The sequence below is a fragment of the Herpailurus yagouaroundi genome, unplaced genomic scaffold (assembly GCF_014898765.1).
Source record: "Herpailurus yagouaroundi ecotype Mexico unplaced genomic scaffold, PumYag 140, whole genome shotgun sequence".
Lineage (NCBI taxonomy): Eukaryota > Metazoa > Chordata > Mammalia > Carnivora > Felidae > Herpailurus > Herpailurus yagouaroundi.
Genome location: NW_024412395.1, coordinates 31,113,258 through 31,126,005, shown reverse-complemented (window position 1 = coordinate 31,126,005; position 12,748 = coordinate 31,113,258). Strand labels below are relative to the sequence as shown.

General features: G+C 35.9%; 1 protein-coding gene across 7 annotated transcripts in view; it reads left to right on the top strand.

Moving 5' to 3' along the window:
• ORC4 (origin recognition complex subunit 4) overlaps positions 1-11,875 on the top strand; it is an 82,232-nt gene extending 70,357 nt beyond the window's left edge. For all 7 annotated transcript variants that reach the window (XM_040475001.1, XM_040474997.1, XM_040474998.1 and 4 more), the window contains 5 exons: positions 1,018-1,104; positions 6,232-6,340; positions 7,050-7,145; positions 7,231-7,298; positions 9,761-11,875. In XM_040475001.1, coding sequence (XP_040330935.1) covers positions 1,018-1,104; positions 6,232-6,340; positions 7,050-7,145; positions 7,231-7,298; positions 9,761-9,949 — 549 coding nt within the window. In that variant the 3' untranslated portion in view covers positions 9,950-11,875. The remainder of the gene's footprint in view (positions 1-1,017; positions 1,105-6,231; positions 6,341-7,049; positions 7,146-7,230; positions 7,299-9,760) is intronic.
• The last annotated feature ends 873 nt before the right edge of the window (positions 11,876-12,748 follow it).

Here is a 12,748-nt window from a genome sequence, read left to right as displayed (position 1 = left end):
TCCTCATTTGCCACTTACTTTTGGTGTGCTAATAGAGGAGCTTCATTTGAAAAATAAGTCAGCACCATGGCCAGAGGCCCTGTCCTGTAAGAGGGGAGGGCTGCATTGAGGGAGCTATCCTGTCTCTCAGTACTGACTATCCAGCAAGTTTTTCTGATTCCCATCTTAAAACCAAAGCAATGGTATAGATAACAGGTTGCCTGTGGAATTTCATCCAAGAAACATATTCAGGATAAGGTTGAACCTGGATATTCTGCCTAACTTGAATGTTTGTTGTAGTCCTACCCCAAATGAATCAAATAAGTAGAATGAACACCATCTCAGCATGGCAGTATAAGCGAAATTCCTGTAAAAGAGCATTTAAAAGGACCATAACTAATTCTCCTCAAAGGAAATTCCCCCAGAGTACTATAGCTAAGTTCAAGGACCTTAGCCACTGTCGTAACCTTTCCTGTTTAGTTAACAGAAGGTGAGAAGATTTAGCAGGAACTGACCAGGAGAAAACTGAAACTTGGAGGTACAGGACTACTCATCTTCTGTCAGTATGCCACAATCTTCCTACATTGCTCATGCTGTTCCCTGTAGATGGAATGCTTTCTTTTTAGCGTATTGACTCATACATACAGTTTAAGCATTCTTTGTAATGCTTTACCTTGTTTTCCCAAATATAGTCATTCTTACTCTCTGTTGTATTTTGTGCTGAATTTTGGTCATCCCACTGGTGTGACTATCGATTCCCTTTTTAGACCAGAAAGTTTGGGATAGTAAGGATTGTTTTACCTTTGTGTATATTTAATCAACATAAAGGGATAAGAAGAAAATCAATAGACTGGAAAGTTCATTTTGACCTATTTTGATCTTTGTATTCTACAAATAAAACCAACACATATTTAATAATAAATAAATGTCAGAATTAATGAGCTACAGCAACAAGTGAGGCACAACATTATAGTTAGGTTTTAAACTGCCTTTTTACTACTTACCTGTTTTACTGTTTTTTTTTTTTTTCCCCTCTAGTGTCTCACAGAAGATAGAAGTGTGCGAGAAGTACTACAAAAGCATTTCAATGTCAGCAAAAACCTGCGGTCATTACACATGCTATTGGTTTGTATTCATTTTATTTTTACCTCTCATTTTCTTTCACTAGGTAATTACATTTTGATGGGAACTGATTAAGCCTACAGGTAAATTTTGGGAGAATTAGCATGATTACTACACTGAATCTTCCAATCCAGACTATGGTACATTTCTCCTTTTACTTAGTTTTTCTTTAATTTATTTCATCATCATTTTATAATTTTTACCACACATATTTTGTACATGCTTAAAATGTATACCTAGGTATTTCATTTTCTTTGAAAATTATATTATACAAATATCATATGTAAATGATATCTTGTTTTTAATTATGTTTTTAACATGCTCATTGTTAGTATATAGAAATGTAAGTCTAATGGTATAATAAATGTCTGTGACTATTAAATTTATGGCTGCGAGTAGTATAAATATGTATAGATACTTTGAAAAACAATTTGGTAAATTAGATATCCAGAGAAACTCAGATGCACAAGACGGCATGTACAAGATTGCTTACAGCAACCTTGTTTATAATTGCAAAAAAAGGGAAATAACAGATATCTATCAATGAGGATATATGATGGGAAAATGAATAAACTGGAATTGATACCTCAACATGGATAAATTCTCGGAATAGATGTTCAATGAAGAGAGTTGCATAAGTACAATATGGTATTTATATAAAACTTGAAAATTATACTGTGTTGTCTAGGAATGTATGCATATGTAGTAGAAGTATAACAGCATGCATGGTTTTTTGTACGAGAAAGAGTAGGAGTCCAACCAGGGAAGAAATAGAGTCTGTAAAATTATATTTTATAAGCTGAGGAAGTGGTCATAAATATCTGTTACATCATTCCTTTGCCTTTTTGTATGTCACAGATATTTTATAATAAAAGAGAAAAGTTACAGTTAAGACTATGAGTAAGAGAAGGAGTTACTATGTACCAAGTTCTCCCCCAATAGAGAAATGAAGGACAAGGATTTCCAAACTCTTCTGTTCAACTAAGGACCCTGGGCCCTAGTTAACATGGGGGAGAATTTCTAGTATAAATATTTTCCAAATATTACAGGGTACATAGTTACACTAAGAAATTATTCATTGTTTACCTGTAGTTCAAATGTAAGCAGTTGTCATAACATTTTCATCTGCTAACTCTGCTTACCCTATGTAATGACTAAATTTAAATATTATGAAAATTACACTTAAAGGAATCTTCAAATTGTTGGAAAGCCAAGTAGCTACATGACAAGTTGTCTCTAGGTGTCATTTTGGCTTTTAATTTTTTTTTTTTTTTTTAATGTACAATTGAACATAAAGTGGGTAACTTCTGTCACATAACACTAACCTGAACTAGCTAATTTGGTAGCCAAAAAGTTTATACAAGTCACAGGTCTGCCTTTGTGATTTGGTCTAGGGCTTTGAATAATACTTTGTTTTTTAATTGACATATAGTTGACATTCAGTATTATGCTAGTTTCAGCCACACAGCATAGTGATTCGACATTTTAATGCATTATAAAATGCTCACCGTAAGTATAGTCACCATGTTACCTGATTTCCTGTTTCAATCCATTATACCTGGAAAACATGCTTAATATGATTACAGTCTGATTAAAGTTATTGAGACTTGTTTTCTGGCGTAACATGTAACCTGTCCTAGAGAATGTTCCACGTAGACTTGAGAAGAATGTGTTTGGCGCTGTTTTTGGATGGAATGAGCTGTATATATCTGCTAAATCTACCTGGTCTAGTGTGTTAAGGCCCATGTTTCCTTACTGATTTTGTCTGGATAATCTACCCACTGATGTAAGTGGAGTATTAAATTATAGTTAATGTAATTATAAAAAGTATTCTGACAGTTTAGAGCCTGGAGCCTGCTTCTGATTCTGTGTCTACCTCTCTCTCTGCTCCTCCCCCGCTCATGCTCTGTCTCTCTCTCTCTCCTTCAAAAATAAATACATTAAAAAAAATTTTTTTTAAAGTATTATGGTCAGTTTCTCCCTTTTTGTGTTAATATTTGCTTTATATATTTAGGTGCTTCTGTGTTGGATGCATATATATTTACAATTGTTATATTCTCTTACCGGATTGATCCCTTTATCATTACATAATGTCCTTTGTGTCTTATCACAGTCTGTGTGTTTTTTTTTTTTTTTTTGATGTCTATTTTGTCTGATAGAACCTTTGCCACCCTCCCTTTTTTTTTTTCTTCCCCCCATTTGCGTATCTTTTTCCTTCCCTTCACTTTTCAGTCTGTATATATCCTTAGGTCTGAAGTGAGTCTTGTGTAGGCAGCATATAGATGGATCTTGTTTTGTTTTTTTCTTTTAATCATTCAGCAGCCTTATTTATGTCTTTTAATTGGAACACTTAGTCCATTGACATTAAAAGTGGTTATTGATAGGTATATACTTATTGCTCTTTTGTTAATTGTTTTCTGGTTGCTTTTGTAGTTCTTCTCTATTCTTCTCTTGCTGTCTTCCCTTGTGATTTGAGGACTTTTTAGTATAGTGTTTGGATTCGTTTCTCTATTTTTTGTGTATCTGTTTTAAGTTGTTGGGTTTGTGGTTGCCATGAGGTGTATTTATATGTATATATGTACATATATACATGTGTATATATATACACACACACACACACACATATATATACATATATAAATATAACACTGTATGTTAATCTATTTTAAGTTGGTAGTTGTTTAAATTCAAAAGCATTTTAAAAGCACTGCATGTTAACTCTCCTCCAACTCCTACAGTTTATGTGTTTGGTCTCATATTTTACATCCTTTAATATAAGCCTTAACTAATCATAGATATAGTTGATTGTATTACTTTTGTCTTTTAACCTTCCTTCAAGCTTTATAAGTGATTGCTCTCCTCCCTTTACTATATGTTCACTTTTACCAGTGAATTTTTTTTCCCAAAATTTTTTAAAAATTCCTCTTGAGCTCTTTTCTTTATTGCTTTAAGCAGTGCCTTTAACATTTCTTGTGAGGCTGGTTCAGTGGTGATGAACTCCTTTAACTATATCTTGGAAATTTTATTTCTCCCTCAATTCAGAATAATAATTTTGTTAGGTAGAATATTCTTTGTTGTAGGTTTATTCCTTTCGGCACTCTGAATATTATGTGTCTTATTGTAGACCTCCTTGGGTTCATCTTCTTTGGGGCTTTCTGTACTTCTTGGACCTGGATGTCTGTTTCCTTCTCCAGGTTAGGGAAGTTTTCAGCTATGATTTCTTCAAATAAGTTTTCTGCCCACTACTCTCTTTCTTCTCCTTTTGGGACCTCTATAATGTGAATATTAGTATGCTTGGTGTCCTAGTGGTCCCTTAATGTATCCTCATTTTTAAGATTCCTTTTCCTCTTTGCTGTACAGCTTGGGTCCTTTCCATTACCTTGTTTTCTGATTACTGATCCATTCTTCTGCATCTTTTAATTTGTTGATTCTCTCTGGCTTATTTTTCATTTCAGTTATTGTGTTCTTCAGCTCTGATTGGTTCTTTTTTATTGTTCTTATATCTTTGTTGAAGTTCTTGCTGAGTTTGTCCACTCGTCTCCCAAGTTAGGTGATCATCTTTATGACCATTATTCTGAGGTCTTTATCAGGCTGATTGCTTAATTATACTGTTTTGCTCTTTTTCTGAGGTTCTTTTTTCATTTGGAACATATTCTTCTGTCTCTTCATTTTGTCTGAGTTTGCGTTTGTTTATAGTAGATAGGTCAGTGACATGTCCTGGTCTTAAAGGTAGTGTGGTCTCATGTAGAAGGCATCCTTGGAGCCCAGAAACACAATCCTTTCTGGTCACTAGAACTGGAGCTTTCAGGGCTGTTTCATGTGGGCTGCTTGCACCCCCCTGTTGTTACTGGGCGCACTTGTCAGGGCTGGCTCCTGGCCCAAATAGCTGCAGCGCCTCACCACAACTACTGCGGGCATACCAGTGTGTGCAGGTGGAGCTGGCCCTCGTGGCTGAGAGAGCAGACTAGCTGCTGAGGGTAGGTGGGTGGGGCAGCCCCTGTGTGGCTGGTTGTGAGATCCCACCATGACTCTTCTGTGCTTGCTGGTGGGTGGGGCTGGCTCCCTCTTTCCTTGAGTAGGACTCATTTGGAAGGGATACCTACTAGGTGGGTGATTTGGGTGGGGTTGTTCCACAGAGGAATGCCCTTGGCATGGATAGTGGTGCTAACAAGGTAGATGGATAGTGCCACGGCTGGCTCTTGTAAGCCTAATGAACTTAGCTGAAGGAAGACAAGAAAAATAGTTCTGCCAACATTTCCATTCCCAAAGAAAGCTCCTACAGAATCCTGCCCCTCCAGCACATACCTTAAATTGGTTAATGTACCTTCTTGTATGGCCCAGATGATTTTCAGACTGCTCCCTCTGAACAATTGAAATTGCGTATGGGGTCTGTAAGAATGGAGTCTCCATGTCCTGTAGCCCTCTGGCTCTCCCAGAATTAAGCCCCACTGATTTTCAAGGCCAGACATTATGGAAGCTTGTCTTCCTGGTGCAGATACCCAAGGCAGAAGTTGCCCACTGTGGGGCTTGAACCCCTCACTCCTCAGGAAGGACCGCTACACCAGTGACATCCCTCCTGCTTGTGGGGCACTGCACTGGGTATTTGGTTTCTACCCCAACCACATCTCTGCCTTTATTACCCTTTGCAGTGTGGCTTTTTAAAATCTCTTCAGCTGCTAGTTTTCAGGGCATTCACAGAGTTGCTTTATATGTAGTTGCAGCTTTGGTGTGTCCATGGGAGGAGGTGAGCTCAGGTATTTCCCTACTCCATTTTCCCATGAAATCAAAATAACCTTTGAATAGTAATCTTACCTATTTTGGCTCTCTTCCTTGCCTTACTCCTTTTTAAATGCTTCTCTTTTGAGGAATGGTAAATAAGATATGCAAATGGGAAGAGGTATAGAGAACAACAAGAACTTTTTTTTATGCTCTTATAGACTTACATGACATTGGTACTGAAATACTGTATTTTAATAGAGCTAAGCATGAGAATACCTTTCCCAAGCAATTAATACTAACTCTCAGAATAGACTCCAGATTAAGAAATTTTGTTCAGTAATATCTCCAGATATTTTTTTCTGATCCACATTTTCCTAGATGTAAATGTTTTTCTGATCCACATTTTCCTAGATGCTTGCTTTAAATCGCGTAACAACATCACATCCGTTTATGACTGCAGCAGATATGATGGAGGCCCACCAGTTCTGTAGCATGGACTCTAAAGCAAATATCGTACATGGTGAGAAACTTGCTTGATTTGTTTTTTATAAGTTTATATAATGGAATTCTTTCAAAATTATGCTTGACATTGGGTATGATACAGACTACTTATATATCCATACAGCCTTTAACTCAGCCCTGCAAAAGGTATTATCACTCCCATTTAAAGTGAAGGAAACTTGATGCACCTCCCTTGCTACGTTGAAAGTCCAGCTAACACTGTATTGCAGGATTCACATTGCATCGAGTACTAGTAAAGAGAGTTGGCTCTTAGCCAGTTTGGATTCACTATCCCTTTTAAGAATCTAATGAATTTTCTTCTGTCTAGAAAAAAAAAGAAACTTTTAGATATAATTTCCAAGAGTTTAGGACTTCTCTCAATATTCAAGGAAGCTGTGTGATTTAAAACATAATAATTGCCATTTCAGTTTATGTTTACTATGGGCTATATGATAAGTGCTTGATGATATTGTCTCTCATCTCTATAAGTTTAAGAAGATCCATAGTTTGCGTATATGAAAGCTAAGCCCAGGAAGGGTGAGTAGCTTGCTTAGGATTGTATAAGTCATTGTGACTGAAACACATTTGAACCTCAGAGAGGTCTTGATCTCCTGCCACCCCTCAAAACAATGTCTTTCACTTTATCATTCTGTTGAGAGGACAGTTATTTCAATCTTCTGGATCAGTGAGAAAACTACAACTCATAATTTGTTTCCCTTTTACTATAGGTCTGTCAGTCTTGGAAATCTGTCTTATAATAGCAATGAAACATTTAAATGACATCTATGAAGAGGAGCCCTTTAATTTTCAAATGGTCTATAATGGTGAGATGAGATGTTGGTAGTTTTTTTCTGACTCTACTTCACTGCTTATTTGAAGGTGTTAATGTTGTTGTTGCTTTCTGTACAGAGTTTCAGAAGTTTGTTCAAAGGAAGGCCCATTCTGTTTATAATTTTGAGAAACCTGTTGTCATGAAGGTAAGATTCAAGAAGTTCATAGTTATTTTTCTGCTGTCAGGTATATTTTTGTATCATTTGATTGTATATATCATAGTTACTCTCTTATTAATTTGGAAACAGGTATTTGCCATATGATCTTTTTTTTTTTTTTTTTTTTTTTTGCGTAACAGACCAAAATGATCTCAAAATGAAATGTTTGAATTCTGAAGAAAGCAGCCAATGGTTTCCCAGTTTGTGGGAATATACTGCCCTCTACTGTCTGTTTCTAGCACTGCATCTTGCAAAGAACTATATATTGCAGTTCATCAAATGCATCAATAAAACTCTGTCCCTTTACAGTCCAAGGGTTGGATTTGTAATCTTAGCAGTAGAAAGACAAAAATGAAGATATTAGCCATTAAGAAACTAAAGGACAAAATTTCATGGGATAGTGAGGACATACAAAAGTGTTATTAGGAGTTGGAGTAAGTTTTAAAACTTGAGGAACTTTATTAGAGCATTCCATTGTCCACCAGAAATACATGACTCACAGTGTAATTTTGGATTTTCTAGTAGCAACAAAAATGTTAAAAAGGTGAAATTAATTTTAATTATAAATTTTATTTAACCTAATATATGAAAATATTTTAACCTATTATCAATGTAGAAGATTATTAATGAACTATTTTTATGTTTTCTTAGGTATTACATTTTAAAAATTTCATGTGTGTTTACACTTAAAACACATCTTAGTTCTGGGGCGCCTGGGTGGCGCAGTCGGTTAAGCGTCCAACTTCAACCAGGTCACGATCTCACGGTCCGTGAGTTCGAGCCCCGCGTCGGGCTCTGGGCTGATGGCTCAGAGCCTGGAGCCTGTTTCCGATTCTGTGTCTCCCTCTCTCTCTGCCCCTCGCCCGTTCATGCTCTGTCTCTCTCTGTCCCAAAAATAAATAAACGTTGAAAAAAAAAAAAACACATCTTAGTTCACTAAATATGCATTGGAAATATTTGCTCTTTAGATTGCTTAAAATGTGTAGCTGAAGTAGATTTATATTCTGAAATTGTTCCAAACTTAAAATTTTCTAATCAATTTGACTATCAAATTTTAAATTAAACTTAATTACATAATTTAATTAAAAAAATTCAAAACCAAGTTCCACAAATAGCAGTAGCCCTGTGTGGTTACCTTACTGCGAAAAAGCATTTTTTTCTCTTTTTTTAAAATATATGTGTGTGTGTGTGTGTGTGTGTGTGTACATATATATATATATATTTTTTTTTTTTTTTTTAACATTTATTTATTTTTGAGAGAGATCGTGGGTGAGGGAGGAGGAATAGAGAGAGAGAGGGAGACAGGGAATCCAAAGCAGGCTCCAGACTCTGAGCTGTCAGCACAGAGCCCTACACGGGGCTTGAACCCACAAACTGTGAGATCATGACCTGAGCCCAAGACGGACACTTAACTGACTGAGCCACCCGGGCACCCCTTGTTTGTTTGTTTTTTTTAAAGCAGTGGACCCGTAAGTCTTTTATCATTCTTAGTGGTCAGAATTTTATTTCTTCTACCAGCTAAAAAATGTGATTACAGAGCATTGCCATTTCTTCAAAACAACAGAAAAAGTGTGTTTAGCCTACCGGAGGTTGGTTTTCCCCCCTTTCTAATGTCCATGTTTGTGTGATAGTTTTCTGTGAGTAGAAAAGGTTACATGAACATTTAAATTCATATGAGCAATTTTGTAGCTGCTTGTTTCTACATTTTAAATAAAATATTTGTTGCCTAGAAATATTTTAGCTCTCAATTTTATTCAGCCCCAATAATGCCTGCAGCCGATATTTTCTCATTTTCAGAAATGCTGGTGTCTATTTTTCTTTTCATTGGAAGAATTCTTATGATACATAAAGTATATATTTGATATTTTTTCACAATAGAATAGAAATAGAAAGTTCCAGAATCTTTTTCAATGTGTCAGTATTTAATGGTTAGTAGTCATTAATGGTTTCTTTTTCTTCATACACTAATAAAATACCTAAAATAATAATCAGGGTGAGAAAAGACATAATACATGAATGTTAGAGGTGAGATGAAACAGTAGACAACACTATTAGAGGGAAAGGTGGAAGAAAGGGACTTTATTACAGGTTATGGCATCAGATGTTGGGTTTTTAGAGAGAACTAAAAGCCCTTCCTTTATCTTAAGTACTATTAGGTGTTAGATATCGAATGAGGTTTGGAAGAAAAACCATATTGTGCAGAGTGAATTAGAGTTTGCCCTGTTCGCATTCAACAGTGCAGGGACAGAACTGTATATTTGACTCTGCTTCACCTGATACATGGAGTTTTTATGAGGTTGATGAGAGTTGTTTTGAACCCTACTGATTTCTATTAAGTTTTGTTTCCTGGTACTCTGTTCTACAACTGACCACAAACCTAATTGTTTACTGGATTAATGTTGTTATTTTGCTTCCTCTATTCAACTTACACTGTTTCTTTCATCTTTCAGGCTTTTGAACACTTACAACAATTAGAATTAATAAGGCCCATGGAAAGAACTTCAGTAAATACACAGAGAGAATACCAGCTGATGAAACTACTTTTGGATAATACTCAAATTATGAATGCTTTGCAGAAATACCCCAACTGTCCTACAGATGTTAGGCAGTGGGCAACATCCTCACTAAGCTGGTTATGAACATAACCAGTGGCTTCACTTATGGAGTTTCAGGCATACTTCTCTAAGGAACTAAAAGCTATTGTCCTTTAACAAGATATGTTATTACATTTTTTTATATTTATAAAACTGTATTTTTGTATTTATGGGAGACTGTTATACATGTAGGTCTTGGCTGTGTCTTGCCTTTGAATCATGAACAGTTACATGATTTATAATTCCAGTGGTTTAGATTATATTGTAAGAGTTCAAAGAAATAAATGTGACTGTTTTAGGAAATGAACCATATGCTTATTTAACACTTGTCAAGTATTTATGTGGCATATATATTTGAATAGTTCGTTCCAACCCAGCAGCCAAGTGTTTTTCACAAACCCTAAAGCAGTAAAGAAACAATGGTAAGAGTTGTGGTGTAATGATGAGTAATCTTTTTATCCAATGGGAAGTGCTGCATTGTTTTTCTCTGTCCATGGAATTTTTGGTTTCTATCCCAGACCCAGGTTTTCTAGCTCAGGATACTGACCAGTTTGGCCATAAGATGGTTCACATGGAAGAGAAAAGAGAAAAGTTTGAACATTTTCTTCCAGGCTTCTCAAGGTGGTACTTATATCATTTATAGAAGAATGCCTTGTAGAATTTTTTTTACCAGGCATATTCTTGCACATGTCATAGGCCCAAAGGATCCGAATTTAGAATGTGTCTTTTTAATAGGGACTTTAGGATATGCCTGGAAAAACATTCTCACAATTAATGGGAAGTGCTTGGCACTATCAGGTAAATATATTTGTATCAAAAATCCCTAAAGCGAATGTGGAGAATGCTTACCTCATAAATTCAGGAGTCCAGGAATTAATACAGGTATATGTTTAAAATGAAATTTAGTAAGTTAGTGACTTCCTTTATTCAAGAATATTTAATTGCCTATTGTTTTCATGGAAGGTTTACAGTAGACAGTCCATATGCTTGTGTAGTTCATAAACCTTTTAAAATATCAAACACCCTATGATATTCCGGTTCTGTTAAGAAAACAGGGTAGTGGCAGTGTTCAGAATCACAGAGGTAGAGAATGATGGACAGATCCTGGAATTCAACTCAGGTTTGACTGACACCAAAGCCCTGCCATCAAGAGCTAAAATGCATTAACAAGTTTTGGCACATATTTTTTAAAGTACGGTGTAAGAAATGACTTATCTGGTTTTTAAGAAATAGCAGATGAAGAATGGAATGTAAGATTTCTGTGCATAAAAGTAGCTCTTCAGTTCAACCTATTTTTTTGCAGACATAGCTGGTCCTTCCCTGCCTTCTCAGTCTTCAGATCACTGTCATTTACTTTTCAGCAGTGTCTCAGTAAAGGTAAGGCTTGCATACTGGTTCTATGCAATAGTCTACAGATTTTTAGGAGATATTTTGCCAAAATACTTAGCATGGTAGCATCACTATTAACTAGAAGCAAGGATTTTTCACTTGAGCTTAAGTTTTCCCTTTAAGAAAAATTTCTGAACTATTTTAGGGAAGTATTATCTGCCTTAAAGGCACTCATTGTGGAAGAAAGCACCTAAAGAACTTGATTTGAAGATTGCAAATTACTAGCTTTTTTAACATGCCACTAAAAGGCTGGAAGCTCTCATCTGCCTTCCTGGATACATAAGACCTACAGAAGCTCCATCAACATCCAGGTATACAGATTATATATTTATATATATAACATATATATTATACATCATTCTCAGTGAAACAGTTCTTAAAAGCAAATTAGGAAAAAAAAATGTTAGCAAAGGTCATACAAATAAAACATATGCCTACGTTAGAAAGGCATTGAGAGGAGGAGTGTTGATGTTCCCCTTTCTGTATTCCCTAATACAAAGAAGCTAAGATGTACTGGGAAAAACATTAAGGTCCATCTCTTAAATTGCTTAAAACATCATCAATAAAAAAATCTGAAAAGCTTTAGTGAACAATTTTTAAGAATATTAACAAGTAAGGCTTAAGGATATTTTCTTCACGTACTAGAGTCATGTAGCCTTTTAACAGCACAAAAATACATGAGCTCCATGGGTCATCAGTTTGGAAAACAGGTGGGGAAGAGTTTTAGAGGCCTCAGTGTGATCCCTCCAGTGCCCTATCCGAAACAGGATCTTACTCAAAACAAAACACCTCTCCAGTTCACGCGCACATGCTTGTGAATGGCTCTGAGGAATTAAAACCTGTTGGTCCAAACTTAGTATATCATAATGCTATGTATGTTGAGTATATACCATCTATCAACTTTTGAATCAGTTTGGGAGAATACGCTGTGGAAAATAATTTCAATCTTTCGGTAGAGATTCAGTGCATATTCCACCATAGTTTGCATTTTCATTCGGTTTAGAAGGCAGTGCAGGTTGTTTCAAACCACCATTACTTAAATGTCCTTTCCTTCACCTTTACCCTCAAAAATACTGAGAACTCATTGGAGTGAACTGTGACACTCAGTGCTACAATTTGGTGCTTTCTATTTCCCTTTCCTTTGAAAGCCACAGGATAAACAAAAGCCTTGGTAACAAAAATGTCAAAGCTAGCTTGACAATTACTCTTGCTGATTGATTACCCTAAGTGAAAATGCCAGAATTCTTTCATGCAGTAGAATGGATATACCCTTAGGAAGTGTAGTTTATATCTTTGATGATTATTTCTTAAGCCACATTTTTCTGTTTCTGTATAACCAATGCGAGCTAGCCTCTGGTTTCCTAAAACCGGCAGGACCAACATACAAACTTTCGTGGGAATGCCGTCTGCTTAGACAATAAAGGAGGGAAATGCCACCCTTGATAAACTTGCCTT